The sequence below is a fragment of the Pezoporus flaviventris genome, unplaced genomic scaffold (genome assembly GCF_033815535.1).
Source record: "Pezoporus flaviventris isolate CSIRO_AGI_PZ_B2104156 unplaced genomic scaffold, CSIRO_AGI_Pfla_v1 ptg000001l, whole genome shotgun sequence".
Lineage (NCBI taxonomy): Eukaryota > Metazoa > Chordata > Aves > Psittaciformes > Psittacidae > Pezoporus > Pezoporus flaviventris.
Genome location: NW_026892549.1, coordinates 56,110,341 through 56,133,348, shown reverse-complemented (window position 1 = coordinate 56,133,348; position 23,008 = coordinate 56,110,341). Strand labels below are relative to the sequence as shown.

Sequence of the window (23,008 nt, the reverse complement as noted above, 5' to 3'; positions counted from 1 at the left end):
AGTTCTCCATAGGTGTTTATTGAAGTGTCCCACTTTCAGCATGACAACTCATCTGTACAATAAGCAACTCAGCTGGTTTTAATGCTTTAAGTATTCAATACAATCAAACTTTTGCCCAACAGCACATAAAAGCCCTTCTGGATTTGCACTGAGCATCACTAAGTACAAAATACAGCTGCAGTGTTGCACTGACTTGAGAATGACAGTATTGACATCTCTGTGTATCAAACCAGCGACCATCAAACCACAGTGCTGCTGCAAGGAGCACCAAGATGGGACAAGAACTCAGGGACTGTGTCTATGGAGAGCATTTGCCTCTGATGCTCCCAGAGGCTCCTGCTACCTTATAGTTGAAGTTTACCCACAATGAGAGCTGGCAACAAGAGATCACCACTAAGTGTCAATTTAAGGCCTTCCAAGAAAAGCTTTTGCCTCCTCTCCATGCCTGTGAAGCAGAAGAGGAGTGCCAGACCAGCCAAAGCTCAGCAGTGAGCCAGAAGGTGACATGAGCCACAGCATGCCAGCTCAGTGCAAGGCAGCCACATGAGAAGGACCCAAGACCCACGTGTGCTGTGTTCTTCTCCCAGAAGGACAAACACAGGAGCTTGTCTGTTCAGTCACCCAGACCTGGATTCTGTTACTGAGTCTCTTGGTCTGCACATGTTTGCTCTTCTCAAGTATCCACCATGTCCAACAGAGCAGATAAGTGAAGCTCAGAGGCAACTTCACCCTCCTTGTTTGCTCTGAGGAGCCGCTGCAAGTGTTTCAGTCTGTCTGACAGCGTGGGCTTCAGCTCCTCCACCAAAGGCTTGTGACCCTCTGGATTCCCAGCCTGGGCAGAAGGAAGAGAAATGAGACTAAGAAAGAAACACTACCCAGTACCAACAAAGAACTCAGCTCAGTGGCTGTTCCCCCATTGTTCAGAACAACCATGGAGGTCAGCACTTCTCACCCCTGAGGAGGTGAAGCAAAAATAACACATTCTATTCCTGTTCCCAGCCTTCCTTTAACTGGGGGAAGCTGACACACAGCAGTGATTTTCCCTAAGTTAAAATGAAGCACCACAAAGGACAACGTTATGATTGCCAGCAGCAAACACTAATACCTGTGAAGAATTCTTATTCCAGATCTACAGAAAGCATTCCTCCCTAGAAAGAAGTGATTTCCAAGGTGTTCTTTTTTAGTTCTTTATTTCCCAAGTCTACCCAACACAGCAGGCCAACACAATTCCCACTACAGGTTTTGTAACTACAGTAGTTTTGGCACCTGCACTCCTTAGAACTATAGCTAAATCTCAGCACCACCCTTTCTTACCTCTTGAGCAGATGCCACAGGACTCTTCCTCAATGGACAGGTGACATTTGGGGTGGAGACCAGAGACTGGGGCAGGTAGAGAGGAAGACCTAAGAAATCACCAAGGGGCTTGATGTCCTCAGCTAGATATTGGTGCAACTGTTCCTCAAACCTGGACAGAAAGATGCAGAGCACCAGTCAAATTTCAGCCTGGTTTTGTTCTTGTAACCAGTGTGTTAACCAACAGTTCTGGGTTCAGAAGTATCTGCAAGAAGGATCTGATGTTCACAGTCATTTCCAACACAGTCAGACATACCCAACTGCTATGATGAATACCCACCTATAAAAGGTTGTGGTACAGAAAGGACCCACACATCCTGAAGACACCCAACTGATGGGGAAGGCAGAAAAGACAAGAAACCCTTGGGCCAACCTCAAAAGCTTTAGTTCTTCAGCTTTGTGATCTGCATTGCTACAGGCACCAAACTGACATCCAAAGGTGGAGTTTACAGGCATCTGTGATACTGCAGGACACAGACTGCTGTACACGCTGCACTGCTTTAGGTTTGGCGGCTTCACTGACCACAGTTTCCATTTTCCTGGACTATTCCTGTGGTGCAAGGAGAAGCTAGCAGGGAACTGCACGGCACTGACGTGCTTGATCAAATTAGGTGAAACTGGACTCAGTCTAAGGCTGTTTCCTAGCACTGTTGACTTCAGCTTCCTATTACAACTTAAGACTTGATTACAACCCTGGCTGGAGCTGAAATGACGCTGCTCTAGGAACTTACCTTCTGCTTTCCATCTTCTCCTGTTGCAACTGTGCCAACAAACGCTGTGGGAGAAGCACCTGGGCTGAGGCAGTGCCTGTGAATTCATCTATACTGGGAACACTCTTTTCTTGCCCCGACAGCATGCTCACGCCAGAACCATATTGACCCAGCATCATAGAGAAGCTGTATGGTTTCTTAAAAGAGATGGGAGACTTTACCCTTGACCTAAGGGGAAAACACCACAAAACCAAACAAAAGCACAGAAATTGGTATCAGTGTGTTGATTTTTTCTTTTCCCCATTAGACTGAAGTTTGGAAATAACAGGAAGTAAGAACTGATCATGTGACAACATAATTCCCTTGTGCCAGGGTCCAACGTACCACCTCCGGTGTGGGGGATTTAAGAAGAACCTGACAGGGGGCTGAGATTCACCCCAAAGTATCTACCCAATATCTCTGCTACACAGCAGAGCAGCACCTGAGCTTCCAACAGGAAAGAGAGCCTGGCTTCTCTCTGAACAAGGCTAAGGAAGTGAGCTAGACTCCTGAGATCATAAAATGCTTGAATGCCACACAGCTCTAAGGCAGCCTGCCCCCAACTAGCATTTTCTCTCAGCAGTGGGATTTTTCCTCATGTCTTCCCACAAGTTGGGGACAAAACTTCCTTTTGAACTCAAAATGCTGCAAAATTTAACATGTAATTACCAAAGAGTAAATCTGCAAACCATCTAACATGTAACTGAGCTGTCAGGTCCAGGCTGTAAGGGCACACGCTCATGATTCATTCCTATGCTCTTTCCCAACATCGTACTGTTTTTCCCTCCACACTTTGTGTGCTTAGACTACAAGGCTATAATTCCAAAGCCTCAGCAGTGTTTTCTTTGGCAGGATTTCTCCACTTTGAACACTTTAAACACTCTTCAAGTAATCCATTTCTTTGAGAGCTGAGTAACCCTGTAGAAATAAACTCTATTTACTCCTCTGTTTCAGCACACCCTTGGACATCATTTCAAGATGCACAAAGCACATCCTGGGGGGATGCCATAGGCTGGTTTTCAGCACTGCGAGGGCACTCTATGTTCATTGCAAAGGCCCCCATCAGCCTCCCTGGTTAATGGCACAAGGGAGAGCTGAATGCTCCTCACCTTGTGTGGCTCTGCCGGATCTCCTCCTGCGTGCGCAGCCTGGCTTGTTCCCATGAAAAAGGGAGAGTGAAATTCTTTAAGTGCTCCTTGAAGAAGTACACGCGAATCTGACCATCTTCACTTACTGCTTCTGTCAATAAACCCAAAGCCAACATTGAATATTAGAACAGACTTCCCCCCCTCAGAAGAGAAACTCAGTGCTAAGCCAATCTGAAGAAATACTTGTGTGTTCACTTTCAAGCAGCCTTAAGTTGCTATCTGTGTGTAAAAAGGAGTTTTCTTGAGCTGATTTATTGTTCCAACAGATACCAGATTCCTGGGACAGACTGTAAAATGCTGCTTTATCTTCACAAAAAAAAATCCAGTGCATCCAAGTGCCGTGTTCACTCTAAGGTTAAGTAAGGTTAAAGTTCACTTCAAGGTTAAGTAGTGATTTCATTTAAAGAACCTCCCTACAGTTAAGCCAAACAGGGCACCAAAATAAAGCCAACCCACACACTTGAAACTGAAAGCAAACAAACCCAAGACAACCTTCATTAACCCACGGAAGTGCTCATTAAGAGTGGTGGCTGCCAGCTCAGCTGACCTGAGCTTACCTGACTTCCGAAGGACCAATTCTTGGCCTTAGGTTGAATATAAACCCTCTCCTACTGGGTTGAAAGACTCTGACCATAGAGAGACAGAGTTCCTTAATCACAGGCTCAAGTCAAATCATAACACTAAACACACATTCTAAAGAGAAGACAGTGCAGTAAGCAGAGGAAGGTCACAGCTCTCTCCCTGCCACACATAAAGGCACCACTGTCAAGTTATTAAACACTCTTGTGCAGGGAGTACCATCCATGTTGTAGAAGGACATACAATACCTGGATTAATACGCAGTTTGGGTGGTTTCCAGTCTCTCAGTTTATGATCAATACAGGCTAACAAGATATCATCCCAAGGGACCTCATCAACAGAAGGTCCATCTTCATCAGAGTTCCCAGATGTTCTGTTTTTCCACTTCTGGTAAGTTTTGCTCAGCAGATTCTCCACTTGAGACTGGATCAGTGGTTGGGTATGGGTAGAACTTGCAATCTGAGACACATACTGGAAAATCATGTGGCAAACAGGATGCCAAGGAGCTATGGAAAAAGCAAATCAAACCAACCAACCAAGTAAACGGCAAGAATCTGTGACTAATCCAAACTACCTACCCTACAAGCTGGTAATTCAACACAGCACAGGCACACCTGAGAGAAGGATACTGCAGCATGAAGTACGTACCACCTAATGGAGGCAGATCTAGGTATGGGATCTGGAAGGACAGCACAGCCTTCTTCAGCCAGGCCAGGTGATCAGTCGTGTTCCACTGCAGGTGGGGCAACTGCTTGTTACCCCCAGGCTCTGAAAACTCAGTAACAGGCCAAGACAAGTCACAAAGGTGCTCTGAGGATGCCACATCGGAAAGGAACTGCAGCACGCTGTTGTACAGCTCTATGATGACCCCAGGCTCCTGAGATGGCAGGCCAGCCAACCGCCTCTCCTTCCAGTCATGGTAGAAGCGCTTGCCAAATTCATCATCAATCCCATCCTCAATGTACTCCTGAAGGGTCTGACTGCAGAGCTCAAGGGACTCGGGGCACTGGGAAACCAGCCAGCCCACAGCCGCGGAGATCTACAACACACAAAACATGGGTGGTTGGAAACTGCTCTGTAGTAATCAGGACACAAAGGATTCAATCCTGCTACCCTAAGTTTGACATAGAATCATGGAATAGTTTGGGTTGGAAGGGAACTTAAAGCTCATCCAGTTCCAACCCCCTGCCACAGGCAGAGACACCTTCCACTAGAGCAGGTTGCTCTCAGCCCCATCCAACATTGCCTTGAACACTGCCCATGTAACACTATTCAAGATACTATGCAGCAAAATACAAACAAAAAGATTCTCATTATCCCAGGATTTGCAACAGTAATTCTCCAACTTGGCGGTCGCAAACTAAATTCATGTGCAGCAGGGTCAGGAAAAGAAAGAGGCTGCTCACCCCAAGTGCACTGGAATTCCCTGCTGCAAGATGCTGGGGATGTCAAAAACTTATCTGGGAGGATTTGGACTATATCCAAAGAAGCCGTATCTGATCCTGGCAGTCCTCTAACTCCAGAGAGATGCAAGCTGTGAGCATTTGTGGGGGGAATCACTCTGGGCTTGGCTTGTTCTCACTTTCTCTCTTAGGCACCTTCTTCAGATGCCTTAAGAAGGGAATACAGGGCTGGGGCTGCTTTGGCTGCTCTTGGCCATTACCCTCTCCCACCTTTCCAAACCATCCACAAAAAACTGTTTTATACTTTAGTATCATTTTCCACCATGGGCTTTTGAGTCTTCTCCAGGCCACTACTGCCAAGCACACACCAAACTGAAGGACAAGGGGAGAAGCTGGTGTCTGGAGGCTCTCAGGGAGAGATACATACAATCCTTCACATATATGAGAGGACAGGGGCATCCCTTAGTCCCATCCACCCAGATGGAAAAATACTGGTGAACTCACAGCAGCCAGAAGAGATAGAAAGGGTCCTTCGTATTTTAGAACTGAGAGCAATTTAAGCTACTGAGAACATAATCATTCCTTCTAAGGCATTAGCAATTGAGAGGTTAATGATTAACCAACTATCTCTTTATATGAGCTGGTGTTCTTACCCATGATTAACCAACTATCTCTTTATATGAGCTGGTGTTCTTACCCTTGTGGTGCCTTGTAAGTCATTGATAGAACCTGGGAGCTCAACAACGGTGTAGTCTGAAATAAGCTGGGCTGAAATTAAGTCCTGCAGCATCAGACCTTAAAAAGAAGAAACCCTGTCAAATATACAAAGAAGAACACACCTCTGACCACACACTGCCTAAATTCACAGCATCACTTCTCTCCTCCTTCCTTGCCCACAAACACCCAGGATCAAATACTCTGTGCAAAGGAAAACTGGAAGCCAAAACGAAGTTCATCTATTTCCATATTGATCAGTTCTTAAGGCCTCAGAATTTCTTGCAAAGCTTTCCCCCTTTACTAGATGATATACTGAAGAGACTGTAATAATTCTACTTGAGGCAGGCGTAAACATAAGAGAAAAATAACTGCTACAGCTCAACCCAGGACACATTCACATTGCGTTTTTACAAGACACAGAAATAATTACATACCTTCTTCTACTTCTTTCTCTACGGCCTCATCTCCCTGACCAGGGACTAGAACAACGAGTGGAACTATTGGGTGGAAAGGTTTGGCCTGAAGCAACTGTTTCAACTGCAGCAAAGCTGAAAGCCAGTAAACATCATCTTCTGAAACATCTTCACTCCTAACTTTAGGTGGCAGGAGAAGGATGAGACCACTGGTTCCAAGCAAGTCTTTTTGCATCTCAGCTGCATCAAGCTCAGAGTTAGAGAGCGTGCCACAGGCCACCTATACAAGTAACAAGGATGGTAACAATAAGGTAGCTAAACAAAGGTATTTTCATACCAAAATCTGCAGTTTATTATCACTAGCATTCAGGTTTGACATTCATTACCAGGAGCTTTAGGAATCCTAAGACAATAAGCTGTGGGACAAACACAGATGTGTCAAATAGATGCAGGTAAGCACAAAAGTGAACTTCAGCACCTGCTTTGGCATTAAGAATGCAGCTGACAGAGGTTCTAACTATGTAGTGTGTTTAGGTAGGTATTTACTCAGTTGACTGGAAACAAGGAAAAGAAAAATCCATCTGTTTTCAGAGTTTTTCAAGAATCCCACCCCTCCAGCATTATCTCCTTCCATCTGACAGGACAGGATGAAAAGCTTCTACGCAAAAGCTACTGGAAAAGAGCACATCTTGCTTTTACAGACTGTTAGGTATCAGGAAATTGTTCTCACCTTAACACACACACTGACTTTAATACTTCTGCTCCCTTGCATGGCAGGCGTGCTAAATAACGTCAGTGTTTGAATTCTGCCTTCTGTACTTGAAGCGTTTTTCTCCCAGCTTTTGTCTCCCACAAACTTGGTTTTCAACCAATCCACCAATACCCTGGCAAACAAGAAAGAGTTTAAGCACCAAACACCCCTCCAACACCATGATCTATCATGACCCCAAACTTCATATTGCTTGGATTTTACTAAATAGCTATTAAATGTCTTGAAATTGCCTATATTGCTATGTATCTCAAGGGGTTCTGTTTTCAGTATGAACAAAAGGGATTCAGTGAACAATGTCAAGAGAAGATCCAGACCACTGCAAAAAGTTAGAGCTATGTTCCTTTAGAGCACTCTGGAGAAAAACAATACAAACCAAAACACCACCACCTGGAAATTTCACATGGTACAGGGTAATAAGAAGAACACATCAAGGACTGTATACTACTACTGTTCTCTGTGTGACTGCCTTGTTTGAGAAAGGGACCAGCAACCTGCTTCTTCTACTCACCTGCTGGGATCATCCTCCACATATTCATCATCATTTGGCAAAACCAGTACCACCTTCCAAAAAACCTGCTCTTGTTGAAGTGGAGTATGTTCAGTGATTAATGAGACAAGATCCAGGGGAGTCCAAGCTAAATCACTTAAAAAGAGAGAAACTAGTGAAAAGACACTCCTTTATTGCTCATTCACACCTGGGAATGTTTTTCATCATAGAATGGTTTGGGTTGGAAAGGACCTTCAGATCATTCAGTTCTAACCCCATGTAATGGGCAGGGACACCTTCCACTAGACCAAGTTCTTCCAAGCCCTGTTCAACCTGGCCTTGAACACTGCCAGGGATGGGGCATTTACCACTTCTTTGGGCAACCTGTTTGAGCGCATCCTTACATCTAACCTGAGTTCTTTACTGTATCTTGCAATACTGGAAGTACCTACTGTCCAGTTCAAACCCTCCAAAATCAGAGCCAATTCCTTAGATGTATTGCCCATCTATTGCACCACAGACCAGATGCCTTCAAGAACTGCAGCCGCTAAATCTGATACACAAGCCTTAGTTTGGGGATTGTGGACCACATATGAAATGCTCCACTTCCACACTGCTTCAATACACTTCCCCAGTAACCACACAGACCACCAGAATGCATGATGAGCTGAGAAAGCAGCTCACCTGCTGCACTGCCAGGCTGCTAAACAGCTCATTTACTCCTCTCCTCTTATATTCCATCCTACCCAGGTACAAAAAAACCGTAATATCTACCAGCCCCTTAAATTTACACCCATGGCAATAGGACCAGATAGCTTAATGCCAGTGGACACTCCAGTATGATTTACCATTCCTTACTGACCTTCTGACAGTTCCGTTACAGTTTACTTACACAGAAAACAAGGATCAAACACCAACATACCTTAACAACTGCTGGTAGAAGTGCTGAACTTTAATTTCATGCGCTGTCTTGTTTCTCATCCAATTCAATCTGCAAACAAATGATACCTGACTGTAATTTTTGGTGTAAAGCAGGTACTTTAACCAATTTTAAGGAACACTAAGACCTGAGAAGAACTGCAGACACTTTAAAAAGTGGTGGCTAATAAAAGGATTTAGGTATGTTTTCAGTCTTTGTCAAGGCACTTGTGCCCAAAGTGTCTTCTGGTGGCTGTTTAAGAACTAAGTTTTGTAAAACCATTAACATTTGCAATGGAAGAAGAGGGCTTCTTTGGGACTTACCTTCCAAAAACCAACTAGACTGCCAGCTGCTGTCACTCGAAGTATCCTTACCTTGTGCATGAGACTCCCAGCTTTCCTCCATTCCCCAGGTTTACAATCCTCTTGCACAAGCTCTCCATGGCTACAGGCCACTCTGCACTGGGGGACAGTGCTTTCAGCTTGTTTTCTGGATCAGTGCAGCAGGGAGCAGCTGGAAATGCCCTCATTTGACGTTTCAACTTCGTTCGAGCTGCCACTGCCTCCCTCCACCTTTGGAAGAGAATAGTTCACAATACTAAACTCTTCTGCAGACCAAAGGGGTTCTGTCACGGAAACAAATCTTCTCTATGAGGGAGCTGAGGCACTGGCACAGGGTGCTCAGAGAACCTGTGGCTGCCCCATTCCTGGCAGTGTTCAAGGCCAGGTTGGATGGGGCTTTGAGCAACCTGCTCTAGTGGAAGGTGTCCCTGCTCGTTGCAGGACAGGTTGAAGCTGGATGAGCTTTGAGGTTCCTTCCAACCCAAACCATTATGTGATTCTGTGTTTCTCATCTTTGGTCTTCAAACTGGACTGGGCTCTCAAACACCCACGTCAGTCTGCCCAGGGGACAGTGTGAGGTGGTGCATGTGGATGCTGCAGTGGATTCAGGCTGTATTTCTGCACACAGCAGCAAAGACAAAGCTCAAATGGAACACACACAGGACCAGAACTGCCAGCTGTACACGTGCAGCTACGAAAAGGGGTGGCCTTGTGCCCCATTCAAAAAACCCATCCAGACAAAAGGAGCACTGAAGGCTATTAACACGTGTCCTAAAGAGACACATGAACTCAATTTTAGGACAAAAAACTCTACAAGGGGAGGTGCTCCACAGAAAAGGGACTACTCTGCTCCTTCCTTTTTAACGGTGACAGATACCACCGGAAATGCACCTCAACCTGACTGTACTGGGGCAGTACAGAATAAATATCTGCCTTGGAACACCACAACAACCCCATAACCCTTACCACATATCCAGAAAAAGAAATGTCCAACAGAAATAATATAAGGAGGAATTATTACAAGTCTCTGAATAAAATGAAGCTGAAATCTCCTACCAAGCTGACTCCGAGAGGTGTGTTCCCCCCCTCACATGTAGTAACTTATGCTCCTGAGAAAAGCAGTTTTATTACAGGGTGGTAACTCACCGTTGTAAGTACTTGCAGAAACACTGGAGCTCCTGAAGGGTTTCCTTAGCAATCTGGAAGATCTCATCCTCCAGAAAGAGCCCCATGACATGACCACAGACTTCTTCTGAACAGCGAACAATACGGGCTTGCCGGTCTCTTTCTAAGGCACACCTAGTTCAAAATGAAATAACCCAAGACATCTAGTGAGGTGGAGACTGCAGCAAATGCCCATACAATTAGCTGAAGGGAAGACCTTCACATTTAGCAAAGGAACGGGATTTTCCATACTTGTATTCTACAGCTCTTCTGAATAAGACTTGTGATCAATTGGAAGTCATTCAAGTTTTACACTGATCACAAGCTTATACCGAAGGGTCTACAAGAGAGACCACAGCTGAGCCATAAGGGAGTCGGATGAAGAAAAAGCACACATGGCAGCCTTGCCCTAAACAATCCTCTGTCCCCTTCACCCTGGAGGACCACTACTGCCTGACAGCATGACTGCAAACTGGCACTTGCTGTACGATCAACTACACTTTCCTTCTCAAGTAGCTTAGTGAAGATGACCTCAAAGAAATCCAAGCAGGAATCCTACCACTCCCTGAGAAATCCTTACCCTTTGGAAAGCATCCTACAGGAAAGTACACCATACAGTATGTTGTACCTACTTTAACTCATCGGTTGAAGCTTCTTGAACACTCTCCTTTATTACTTCTTCCATTAACTCCATCCCCACCAACTGGCTCAACTGCTTTATTAACTTTTCTTTTTCCTGCTTTTTCCTGGAAGGACAGAGAAAACATTTACACCAGTGGCAAGACTGAAGTTTTACGCTTGCAAACCTGCTCCTTAGTTACACAAGTGCTACACACAGTGTCAGACAGTTAATTCACATACAACTTGAGTTGCCACCAGCTGGTTTCTCTCTTTAAACAGCTTTCCATGAAGCCAGTTTTCCTTCAAAACTACACATAACAACAGGGTGATTTTATACTTACCACAGTAAGTTAAAGACAAGTAGCTCACTCGGAAGGAAAAGTTCCTGCATACAGCAGAGCTGGGATCCATCTCCCTCTCTGGAAGCTCTGTGGGTATTAAAGTTCCCAAAACCCCGAGCCACGATTTTCATACTGGCTCTGACGTCCCCAAAATACGAGCTAGCACATCTGAACGTGTGGAAGGGGCAGCCTGCCTGCACAGTCCCAGCGTGAGACAAACTGAGTGCTGTTGGTATGGCAGAAAAACACAGGGGCTGAGCCCTTGGGCAAGGCCTCAGGTTGGCACCAGCTATTGTTAATGCTGCCTAAGGATGAATTGAGCCCACCACGTACAGCAAAAGCAGCCACTCACCTCTCTTCCTCTACTCTGCGCCTTTCCTCTTTGACACGCTCCCTTTCTGCATTAAGCACGCTTCCAGCCACTTGTCTGACGATCTCCCCCGTCACTTCAGTCACGAGCTCCTCTACAGCAGCCTCCGAGGTGCTGTGCAGGAAGAGCAAGTCTCTTTTCAAAGCCAAAAAATTTTCATTCAAAGCCCTATATTCAGCCTGGAGAAGAGAAGCTGTGTGGAGACCTCAGAGCAGCTTCCAATATCTGAAGGGGGCTACAAGGATGCAGAGAGGAGCTCTTCATCAAGGACTGTAGTGATGGGGCAAGGGGTGATGGGTTCAAACTGAAACAGTGGAAGCTCAGGTTAGATATAAGGAACAAGTTCTTTACTGTGAGGGTGGTGAGGCGCTGGCACACGGTGCCCAGAGAAGTTGTAAATGCCCCATCCCTGGCAGTGTTCACAGCCAGGTTGGACAGGACCTTGGGCAACATGGTCTAGTGTGAGGCGTCCCTGACAGTTTCAGGTCGGGGGCCACCCTGGAAACCAGAAAATCTACTTTCTTCCTCAAACCCAGTTTTATTGCTGACCATGACATCACATTGTATGGACTTTAGTCTGGGTCAGCTGTGCCTGCTGTGTCTCCTACCAGCCTCTGCCGCACCTCCAGCCTACTCACAGGCCTGCAGAGTGGGAAACAAGGAAGGCCTTGCCCCTCTGCTGTTCAGCAATAGTCCAAACACTGGGGCATTAATAACACTGTTTTGGTTACAATCTCACATCTACAACTACCAATGGCCTTGGAGAGGATACGTTATATGAAGCAGAGAAGCAGACGGATCTGGACTTACTCCTTTTCCCTCTTTAGGCCCCTTCCCTCCCACAAAACACATTCCTTGCAGCAGTGTTGTGAGCATCATGCAAGGCAAGGTGTAGAGGTCTGCAGTAAGCCTTCCATTATCCTAGCTGGTGTGTAACAGGGAGGTGGCAGGCATCTGAAGAAAGGTCTGCTCTTCCCTCAACTGTATCAGTATGGCTGTCTCCACTACAGACCTTGCCTTAAGTCTTATGATCTTCACACATGGTGCTGCTATGGCAAATTGCAGCTCTAATGACTGATGCCAGGAGTAGCAGCAATAAATGTTCCTTACCAGATGGCAGCAGTCACATAAGCCACTCCTGCTCTGCTGACTTCGCTGCACTCTCCATTGAGGACCTCCTGCAACAGCACATCCACCACTTCTGCGATGTCCTACAACACAGCAGAGGAAGTAGCTGAAGCAAGATGCAGCCCTGCTCAGGATGGCCTGGGCACAGATGTGAACTGGGAATAAGGCTTTTCAGCCTTGTTTAATTGACTGGAATTGGCAATATTATCTGTATTTCTACTTACAAAATAAGCTAACTTCATCAAACATACAGCCTGGAAATTTAAGACTACCTAAAAGGCTAGTAGCAGACCAGAAACAGGAGCAGCTTTCTGTAATAAATATGGACAAGTCAAGACAGGAAACAGTAGCTAAAAGTGAATTTTGAGAGGGAATCCTCTTTTCTTGAGTTTTTCTCATTCTAGCTGATTTAATTCCAAATGACCAGGTCTAACCTTCACTGATATGCAGCCATGTTTAGGTAGAATAGGCAGCGCTAGCTTACAAAGCAATGAGAGACTCTGAGATGGGTTCAGCATTAGTACGTATCTAAACGTGTGGAAGCTAGAAAAAGAGGAATAGCACAGATACACAGGGTACATGTTCAAGATCTAACATCAATAGTCACAGACCCACCAGGAGAAACTTTGTCATGTCTCATATATGAAACGTGTCATTAAGAAACAGCTCAGTGTTGTTCACTAAAGCAAAGTTTACCTACTAAGTCAAAGATAATCACTTTCTACTATCACTTTCTGGTTCTCTCCTTAGAGGTTTCTCAGGTAAGTGCTGATCATATGAGACTGTTTATCCTGTGTCAGGGTTGCACATGAAATCATTCAAGACCTTCTCTTTTCAGAATAGCTCAAGGAAACAAGTTCTCAAGGTATCCAAAGCACTGAAGCAGGGAGCATCTCCTTTTGATTCTACACATAACACATGCAGATTCTGGAGAACTAAAACAACCTAAGAACTGAGTTATCTTTAATTATTTTCACAGATCTTTCCCTCATACTTCATGATGGATTTAGATTTCCTTACTGTGTCTGTGTAGGCAGGCTGAGGCTTTGAAGAGAGAGGCTCAGGTTGTCCAGGAGGTTGGGAGATGGTCTGTGGAGGAGGCAGCACTGGCACAAGCTGACGAGGTAACAGCGAGGGCAGAAGATGAGCTGGAGGCTGGACTCTTACTGCTGCAACATCTAAATCCACACCTTTGCTTTCCATTCTTCCTTCTTGGGATGGGGGGAGGAGAAAAATTAAGGAAGCCACGTTAGTCACAAGTAGAAGCAAAAGTATTATCTTCAAAAGCTGGCTTCTCTGATAAACCTCATCATAAAACAAGCACATAACAGAGGCTTGCTGCCTTGAAGTTAAATATACAGTTACATCATAGAAACTAATTTATATTTATGGCTATTTTATATAAAGCATTAACATTTTTAGTGCACATTAAATACATTCCTAATAAAACAACTGTTTTAAGTCAAATACACCTAGCACCTACACCCCCTCTTGAACATATAGAAGAGCTGTACTTTCAACCAAAAAACCCCTATGTTCAGCAAACCTGAAAACCAACATGATTTTATACACACGCTGTGAACAGCTGCAATACAAAACCTGCAAACTGAAGAGGAAAGTTGGCTGTCTGAAGGAGACCAATACCTGGTTATTTCACTGTCGTGGTTTACGCCCAGCCAGTAACTCAGAACCCCCCCACCCCCGCCCCGCTCCCAGAGGGATGGGGAGGAGAATCAAAAGAATGTAACTCCCACGGGTTGAGGTAAGAACAGTCCAGTAACTAAGGTGTAACACAAACCACTGCTGCTACCACCAGTAATAATAATGGTGAGGGAAATAACAAGGAGAGAGAATAGAGCCGCTCACCACGTGCTGACCCGAGCAGAGATCTAGCCCTTCCAGGTAACTCCCCCCAGTTTATATCCTGGGCATGAATGACATGCTGTGGTACAGACTACCCTTTTGGTTAGTTTGGGTCAGGTGTCCTGTCTCTGTTCCCTCACGGCTTCCCCTCCTCCCTGGCAGAGCATGAGACTCAGGAAGTCGTTGGTCAGAGGAAACATTACTGAGCAACAACTAAAAACATCAGTGTTATCAGTGCTGTTCCCAGGCTGAAAGTAAAAAACACAGCACTGCACCAGCTACTGAGGAGAAAAATGACTGCTACTGCTTATCACCCAAGCTGGCAAAATTGTGCTCATTTCCCTTAGTGTGTTTCCTGTATTAGGGAATATGTTTTATTAATCAGGTTGCTTCTTAGCTTTTAGATACCGAAGTACATTTAAATGAAAGCATGCTCCCATTACATCCAAATTTCCGTGCAATTTCAACCCATGAGTAAAGAACAGTTCCCGCTTTGTAAAACAGGACTTCTCACAGAGCCAACACAGAAGTATGCTCCTGAGCAGTATCTAAAACTGCATGTCTGCTCTTACCTGTTGCTTCAACGCTGCATTTTTGGCTAGTACTAGCTTGATCCACAGAGGTGCTTCCACCAATGTACTTGTTCTGCCCGTTGAAGCTGGACACAGGCACATGGTGAGGTACCACAGGCAATGGGCCACCATTTACAACTTCCCCAACCAAGACAGTTAGCTTCTGGCTGACAAACATGGATTTCCGTGGTTTGGGTAATCCATCTGGCTCCAAGAAAGCTGAGCGATTCAGCTCCACGTAAGCCCTAGGGAAATATAAAAACCAGGAGTACATCCTCAAAGCTCCAGTAAGCTATAGGTTTTCAGTTAGTGGGGGCAAAGTGAGCCAGGCACTGGGCACTCTGGCTTGCTTCTTGTAGCCTAGATCTCAGTCTTTAGCTGGAACCAGAACAGGGAAGGCAGAGAGCACTGTCCTCACACCTATCCTCCCGTACTAATGTTCCTGGGCACCCTCGTAGACTGTTCTGTGTCTTTCTCCTTTTAACCTTTATTCACTGTATTATAGTTTTACCTAGATTACATAGAATCCTAGTATAGTTTGGTTTGGAAAAGACCTTAAGATCATCTAGTTCCAATCCCCTATAATGGGAAGGGGCACCTCACACTAGACCATGTTGCCCAAGGTCCTGTCCAACCTGGCCCTGAACACTGCCAGGGATGGAGCATTCACAGCTTCTCTGGGCACCCTGTGCCAGTGCCTCACCACCCTCACAGTAAACAACTTCTTCCTTATATCCAACCTGAACTTCCCCTGTTTCAGTTTGAACCCACCACCCCTTGTCCTATCGCTACAGTCCCTGATGAAGAGTCCCTCTCTGCATCCTTGTAGCCCCCATCAGATACTGGAAGGCTGCTCTGAGGTCTCCACGCAGCTTCTCTTCTCCAGGCTGAACAGCCCCAATGTTCTCAGCCTGTCTTTGTATGGAAGTGCTCCAGTCCGTGATCATTCTCAGGATAGATACAGCCCACATCATAGATGCCAGGGCTATCTACAGAAGTAATTTTAAAAGGTACAATCATCTTCTAATTTTTGGAATCTGTAGTCTAGTGAATTCATTCTTTCAAACCAGAATGTTAACAGGAAATAGAACACTAGCTGGCATGCTCATGTGCTTTTGTCTTCTTCAGTCTTCTGAGACTGGCAGTCTGCAGGGGCACATTTTACATTGTACATATTTCTATGGAAGATATTCTTATCTGCAAACTGTTGGCTTCCAACATCCTCAGAAAAACTGAGTTTGCACTGTTCTCCTTCATCCTGCACTACATACATCACAATAACACCAGTTTCCTGAAAGGCAGAACTGTATCCTCATTTATTTCCTACAATTCAGCTGCAAGATAAGAACCTGAAACTATTTATTTTTTCTGCAGGGTTATCCACAATCTAGGGAGAAAGACCCTGGAATCCAGTGGAGACAGAGTTCCAGATTCAACCTTCCAGAAGGCTGAAGGAATTTTGGTGTCTTGAAATCCCTTGTCACCTCATCAAACCAAGTAAAGACTGGTAAATGTACACGTGCAAAAAAGCTATCATGGGAAGTCATGCTAGTCACAGGGATACAAACCCCATTTCTTGATGGAAAGATGTAAAATTAAAGACATTTTCATAATTACAATAACAAACAGATTACTAAAATCTGTACGCATCACTGTCCCTGTGCTTTTGCTTACAGAGCCTAGCCCTTATTCTTCGCCTCTTCTTTACTTTGCCTGGTCAAAAACAAGCAGGAGCAGCTTATCTACATTAATGCTTCACCTAACACTGGTTTTACTCCACTGAGGCTCAGAGCCCTTCCCCTTACACTTACCCATCAGATACACTCAGGCCATAGTAACTTATAAAATCAGTTGCTTCTTCACAGTCTTTGAACAGGAGCATGCGGACCAAGTGATCCAAGGGAAACACTGTACATCTTTGGGTGCTCACAGTGTAGGCAATGTTGAGAGATTTGAGAGCATCTTTACGAATCTGGGGGAAGGAAAAGAAAAAGCCTTGTAACTACCAAGTTAGAGAACCCCAAATTTACTATCAAGTGTAACTATAAGTATAAAAATCATGTTTAAAAGAAATCAGTACTTTGTTAAATAGCCACACAAACAAATACACAGATTTAATTTGCTTTCTAGTTTCTGCTCCTTTATAATGATGCACATTTTGAGCATATCCCTTTGTGACTCTTGTACAGAAGAAAAAGCTTGCCAAGGCATCTGAAACTGCAGGTTCATGCTTTCTCTGCAAAAGCCTCACTTCTCTGCTTCCTAATTATTTTCAGGGAAAATACTGTGTATCTGTACACAGTTATGGAGAAAAAATGTCAAGAACAGCATTTTAGTATCTGCCTTTTCTATTACGGCTGAACACTCTTGATATGTTTTTAAATGCTTCTGAAGAAGCAAGAATAAGATTATTTGTAAGGCTAAATATCTACCAAGTTTTCTGCTGAGATTTCCTCCCCAAAATCCCAGACTGTTTTTTCTTATAAACACTTAAGAAAACATATATCTGCCTTTTTCTCACCTGGTTGAAGTAACAGTGTAAGAGACAGGCATTCAGATAGGAAGCTGCTTGCACTAACTTGAAGAACCTCACAAAGTTGTTGCTATTCAATGCAGCAAAAGCTTGAACAGCAAATCTAACTTCAGGAGAGTTTCTAACCTCTGGATGAAACTGCTGTACTTCTCTGTGGAGACAAAAAAACAGAGACAACCCTTTTGCTTCAATAGCAACAATCACAATTCAATAGTAACAGTCACAATTCAATAGCAACCTGAAACAAAAGGGAATTAAAATAAGGAACTATAAGCAAGACAGGCAAATCCTGCCCAAACCAAATGGCTGTGAATTAAACTTGCAGTATCATTTCCTGATCATTAACCTTCTAATGATACCTGCATCATCAGCAGGTTATTATATAGGTACATCACTCCATTGGCTAGGGAGGAAGGCAGGCAAGAGGTTGACCAGAAGAGCAAAGTATGCCTCTGCCCATGAAATGGTTTTTCCCTTTTCCTTGGTTCTACTGCAGATAAAGCAGTGAAACTTCTTAAAAGGACCTATTGGAAACATCAAATAAAACATTACTACAGTACACTTTCTATGGCAAAAATACCCTCTTCAACTAAGATTATTTGCTTCCATTACAATTTCTCAGGACTTAATCCTAATCACAATTCTTCCCAAAGCAAAGAGAGAAAACAAGTGATATCTGTTGCTCCCACCTGAGAATATCCCCCTTGTTGAGATTCAGCAAGACATTATAGCCTCTGAACTCTGCTTCACTCTTGCAGTAAACCCCCTTGTTAGCCAGGTCCTGATACATCTCCTTCAAGCTCTGCAGGCATTTAGTCATGTTCTCATTGTTGATTTTGGCATCAAAGGAGGACATGGGCTCTTCACACAAGTGGTGAGCACAATGGATGTGAAAGCGAGTGCACTTCTCAATCAGAGACACCATCAGCGGGTTGCAGAGATGTTGCTGGGTTATATCCTAGCCAGAATGATACAAAACACACTGCATGTGTCTTTAAACTACAGCTGAAGAGCATAGTCAACTGGCACTACCTTTGGAAAACACATTTCAACCATTCTCCGAGTCACTTTGCAATTCAAAACATTTAAATTACTACTGCTTTTTGCTACACTTTTTACAGCATTACATGATCTTTTGTTTTCTCTTAGCAAACACCTCCATCCACCAGCATTTACCTTTCTTATTCCACGAGTTCTGTTCCAGACAAAGTCATACCATTCTCGGTAGTTTCCTTCTCCTTGATCCATAATGTTTGTCACTAAATAGTCCATGGTCATGCTCAACACCTCAGAGGGTCTCAGTTCATGGGGCAAAGGCTCCTCCTGATCTGCTGAAGACCTGCTATATTCCTTGATTGCTGCTGCATGATCTACCTGCAGCATATGGAGAAAATAATCAAAGCCCAAGGAGTATGTTCAACTTCTCAGGAGTATAGAGGATTTCATCCCATCCACGCCTTTACTTTAATAAGGAGCAGATTATTAAAGGGGCTTTTCCACTGTTTACACTAGCAGTTCATGTCCATTCTGCTACAATAGCAAATACATTTTCTTTTATGACAGGATCCTAAGTGTTGACTCAGTCTCATAATCTTCAAGACAACATAAACTGCTGCCCTACAGTTTTAGAACTATACCTCTAAAAGCTGACCTGTAGCTAAGTAAAAGCCGTGACAGTGAAAAAAGCAATTTTCTAGCCTCCTTCTTTTAAAGCTGGGAATTGAGAGAAGTTATTGAAATGACCTACAGAATTTTTCCACCATAATTAACCCTTGTAATGGAGCTAAACAATACTGACAGCTTTACCTAAGCAGCAAGATGACCTAGGAACAACAAACGCCCACATGCAGAGGGCTCATACCTTGTCAGATCCTAGAAGCAACTCGAAGATGCTGAGCTGGTTTCTTGTCTCCCTCATGTAGCGCTCCTTTTCAGGACACATGTCTGGGCAAGTACCAATAACAGTTTTTGCTTTGCCAAGATCAGTCCTTTTGATTCGGGCTAAAAAAAGAGAAAAATAAAATCGAATGAACACTAAGGAAACACAAACAAACATTAGTTTGTTTTCATAATGAGCTTTTATCCTGATGTGTCAACACTGGCCTAAGCATGCCAGATGCCCCACAGCTGGGATCTGTATGCTGGTCAAGTAATACATTGCTGGAGAAACAGTTACAGAAAGAGCTGGTGGGAAAAGGTCTCTAGAGATTCCCAGCCTACTTATGTTTAGGGCAGGGCTATGCCCCACAACTTGGAGTGGGTCAGAAACACACAAGGATGGGGTTCTCCCATGCTGGGACCTGTCCCATTCATCTGGGTCAGTTTCTCCTACAGTCCCACCTGGATATCGAGATTGAGAAGACTGAAACCTCTAAAAGATACCCTATGTTTTGTGTCCTAACTAAGCACTGGTAATTTCATAATCCCACATGAAGCAGGTGAGAAATTTGTTTGTGGATATTAAAAATAAGACATTAAGAGCAGGGTCAGCTTTGAAATGGCAAGAGGAGGATGGAAGGGTTTACAACCCGGCACTCTGTTAAACAAAGTGCCATCTCTTGAAATAATCAGTAGTTTGAATTTAGAGAAACACAGTCTTGCATAGCTTTCTTCAGCGAGCCTGCAGGGGTGCAGATCTCCCCACACAGCCTCCTTCACAGATGAACAGTCTGCTATTCACTTTCCACAAGAAATAACCATGTGCAATAAGTAAACCAGGTTTTTGCATGTTTTGCAAGAAATTAATGTATATATATGTACAACAGAAGGGTATTTTAGACTGCTCCATGTTACTCTCTTTAAAGCCATTTCCATAGTACCACAGCAGATACCAAACACTTTGTTTGTTTAGAGTAGAAAAGCAGATATTACACTCATTAACTTGTGTGATTACCTTGTCGCATGATTTTGTCCCTTTGGTCCAAAAGACGGTATCTCTCTTCAGATGTCTCAGCCACTAATCCTACCAGGTTACTAAGAGACGACAGAGAAGCTCCCAAGGCCTCTGAGCTCTGCCCTTCAGAAGTAGAATCAAACATTTCTGCTTCAAACTGCAGTGCCTTTCGAAGACCAGACTTCTTTGCTGGAGAACTAAAACCAGAAGATATATCATCAGTAATCTATTAATGCATGCCCCAGCCTTAATCAGTTCACTTTTTCTTTAGGACATCAACATCTCTGTTCAGAAGAATATTTTATTCACAAGACGATGTATCAAGTAAGCAAGTATGTATTGAAATACCAAGGTTGTTACAAGCTAACACCAGCACAAGGATTTAATCCTCTTAAATCCTCAGCATTGCCTTGACAACACTGCCAAGCATTCCGGACTGTGGTGAAAGCATCAAACTTTGTACAACAAAGTTTGGTATTACTGAAGGTCTCTTAAGAGTGGATAAAACCAGGTGGCTGCTGCAGCATTTTTTGAATCACCATGGCACATCAGATTGCATTTTAAACCAGGAGCTAGCCTGCTGCTTGGTGTGAAGAAAGAGAATCACAAAATCAACCAGGTTGGAAAAGACCTTTATATCAAGTTCAACCATTAGCCCAGGACTGCCAAGTCCACCATTAACCATGTCACCAAGTGTTTCCTATAGAAACAGAGATTATGAAAAGATTTTACAGCGCCCAGATACAAACATACTTTGTAAATCAAGGAGCATTCGCTCCTTCACAAGATATTACTGATTTTATAGTTACATGATTACCTGTACCAAATAGGTATAGCCTGGTATATATACCAAACTGGGCACACCATTAAGGTGCCACAGAAAGATGACAACCCTGTCCTTTCAGCAATTGACACAAACCAGGAAGATTCCTCTACAAAGACCATCCACTTGAAGTGAGACAAGAAAACGATCCAAACTTAAAATGCAGTCAGAAGTATCCTTCTGACCAAGTCTAAGATTTGTGACCTTGTAATTCAGACAAACCAGAAAAGACAAGGGAAGCACACTCCCTGATAAGAATATGACTATTTGGCACACACAGATCATCATTTTCCCCTGTTCACCCCATTTCCTGCCAGATGGCTCCCAGAGGAGCAAACATACCTTCTACCAGGTATCACACCGCTGCCAGAAGATCTTATTAAAGGTTTTCGAAGAGGGGAATGCTGATAGGTTTGCTCTTCACTGCTTTGCCTTCCTTCATCTTCACCTGCTTTCTTCTCCTTGGATGAAAACTCTCTTTTTGCTGGACCTGAAGTGACATATAAACATGAAGCCGGGTACTTGCCACTTTAAACAACAACTTTTTCCCCCATGGTGGTGCTGTTTAACAGTTTGCTTCAGAAAACAAAATATCAAAACAAAACTATTAGAAAATAAAACTAAGAGTCAGTTTTGGACACGTATGCAAAACTTCCAGGACAACTTGAAGCGGTACTGAGTAAGTCTACCAGTTGCTAGTCAGCTTCACTGTTCTATAAGAAGCATTTTTCAGTAAACCATCACTTAGCAATACCAATAATTGGTCAGCAGATGAAGTCTGACCATTGTCCGAATTCAAGTCCTTTCAGGGCTGGTATATAATCCACAAGCCATAATTCTGTATGGGATATGAAATCCATTTCACTTACAATAAATCACAATTCCCAGTGCTCCGGCTGAAGCACGTTAAGCATTTATTTCACATACCCAAGCTTAGGCTGAGGCTGGTGTGACTTCTCAAGAGTTATACCTTCAAAGGCAAACAGGCACCCCTACAGCTGCTGCTTCAAAATGCTCATTCTCAGGAAGACAACTCCGCAGCTATTCACTGTTCGAAGGCAAGTCTGTGGTTGGTCAAAGCTGTGGCGAACCATTCATCTGCTGCCAGATGAAGCCTAAGCCCAGGCTAGGATCTCCAAAGCACACATGCAGCCCTTACAAAGCTAAGGAATAGGAAGCACTTGACAACTTGACATCTCCTCTTGCCCTAATTCCAATTCAGGTTTTCCACTGCTGAACTCAGTTCTCTGTAGTCTGTTCTCTTTTTGGTTCAAGTAGTATGCAATTGTTGATACGCCACACAGCAAGCTCAACACCCCAGACACTCACTCCAGAGGTCTCTTTACTTCAGTTCTCAGGAAGCCCACATGCCAGGCTAGGCTCTGAAGTGGGCAGCAAGGCATTTGAAACTGGGTTTTCTTACACCCACAAAGATCGTCCTACTTCTAGATAGGAGCACAAAATTAACATCACCCATGTGTTAACAGCCTTAACAGGTTAATAGCCTTAATATTAACACTTAACAGCATAATGGGGGCCAACAAAAAATCTGGAGAGGGCCTTCTGACAATGACCTATAAGGACAGGACAAGGAGGAATGACTAAGTTCAAACAGAGTGCAATCTAATTAGAAATTAGGAATAAGTTCTTCCATGTGAGGGTGCTGAGGAGCTGGCACAGGGTGCCCAGAGAAGCTGTGGCTGCCCCATCCCTAGCAGTGTTCAAGGCCAGGTTGGACACAGGGCCTTGGAGCAACCTGCTCTAGTGGAAGGTGTCCCTGCCCATGGCAGGGGTTGAAGCCGGATGATCTTTAAGGTCC

The 23,008-nt window shown here is 44.1% G+C and overlaps 1 protein-coding gene across 1 annotated transcript; it reads right to left on the bottom strand.

Moving 5' to 3' along the window:
* Window positions 1-269: 269 nt before the first annotated feature.
* Window positions 270-22,627, bottom strand: MCM3AP (minichromosome maintenance complex component 3 associated protein). Its single transcript, XM_061458836.1, has 26 exons — window positions 22,519-22,627; window positions 21,532-21,679; window positions 20,367-20,563; window positions 19,335-19,474; window positions 18,650-18,847; window positions 18,163-18,431; window positions 17,462-17,624; window positions 16,752-16,912; window positions 14,941-15,185; window positions 13,526-13,716; window positions 12,488-12,588; window positions 11,360-11,491; window positions 10,678-10,791; window positions 10,028-10,180; window positions 8,915-9,112; window positions 8,544-8,612; window positions 7,643-7,777; window positions 7,093-7,246; window positions 6,384-6,642; window positions 5,930-6,027; window positions 4,478-4,868; window positions 4,078-4,335; window positions 3,212-3,341; window positions 2,085-2,291; window positions 1,315-1,465; window positions 270-832 (listed from the first exon to the last, which is right to left on the bottom strand). The coding sequence occupies exons 3-26, from the start codon at window positions 20,509-20,511 to the stop codon at window positions 674-676; spliced, it is 4,221 nt and encodes a 1,406-aa protein (XP_061314820.1). The 5' UTR covers window positions 20,512-20,563; window positions 21,532-21,679; window positions 22,519-22,627; the 3' UTR covers window positions 270-673.
* Window positions 22,628-23,008: the final 381 nt, after the last annotated feature.

What these genes read in the sequence shown, in the direction of transcription:
- MCM3AP (XM_061458836.1), bottom strand. Translation starts at nt 20,511, where the DNA reads ATGTTTGATTCTACTTCTGAAGGGCAGAGCTCAGAGGCCTTGGGAGCT. An exon ending in GAACTCGTGGAATAAGAAAG is followed by an intron (nt 18,432 to 18,649) that starts GTAAATGCTGGT and finishes CATTCTGGCTAG; the next exon opens with GATATAACCCAGCAACATCT. An exon ending in CGCAGAGTAGAGGAAGAGAG is followed by an intron (nt 10,792 to 11,359) that starts GTGAGTGGCTGC and finishes CTGTCCTTCCAG; the next exon opens with GAAAAAGCAGGAAAAAGAAA.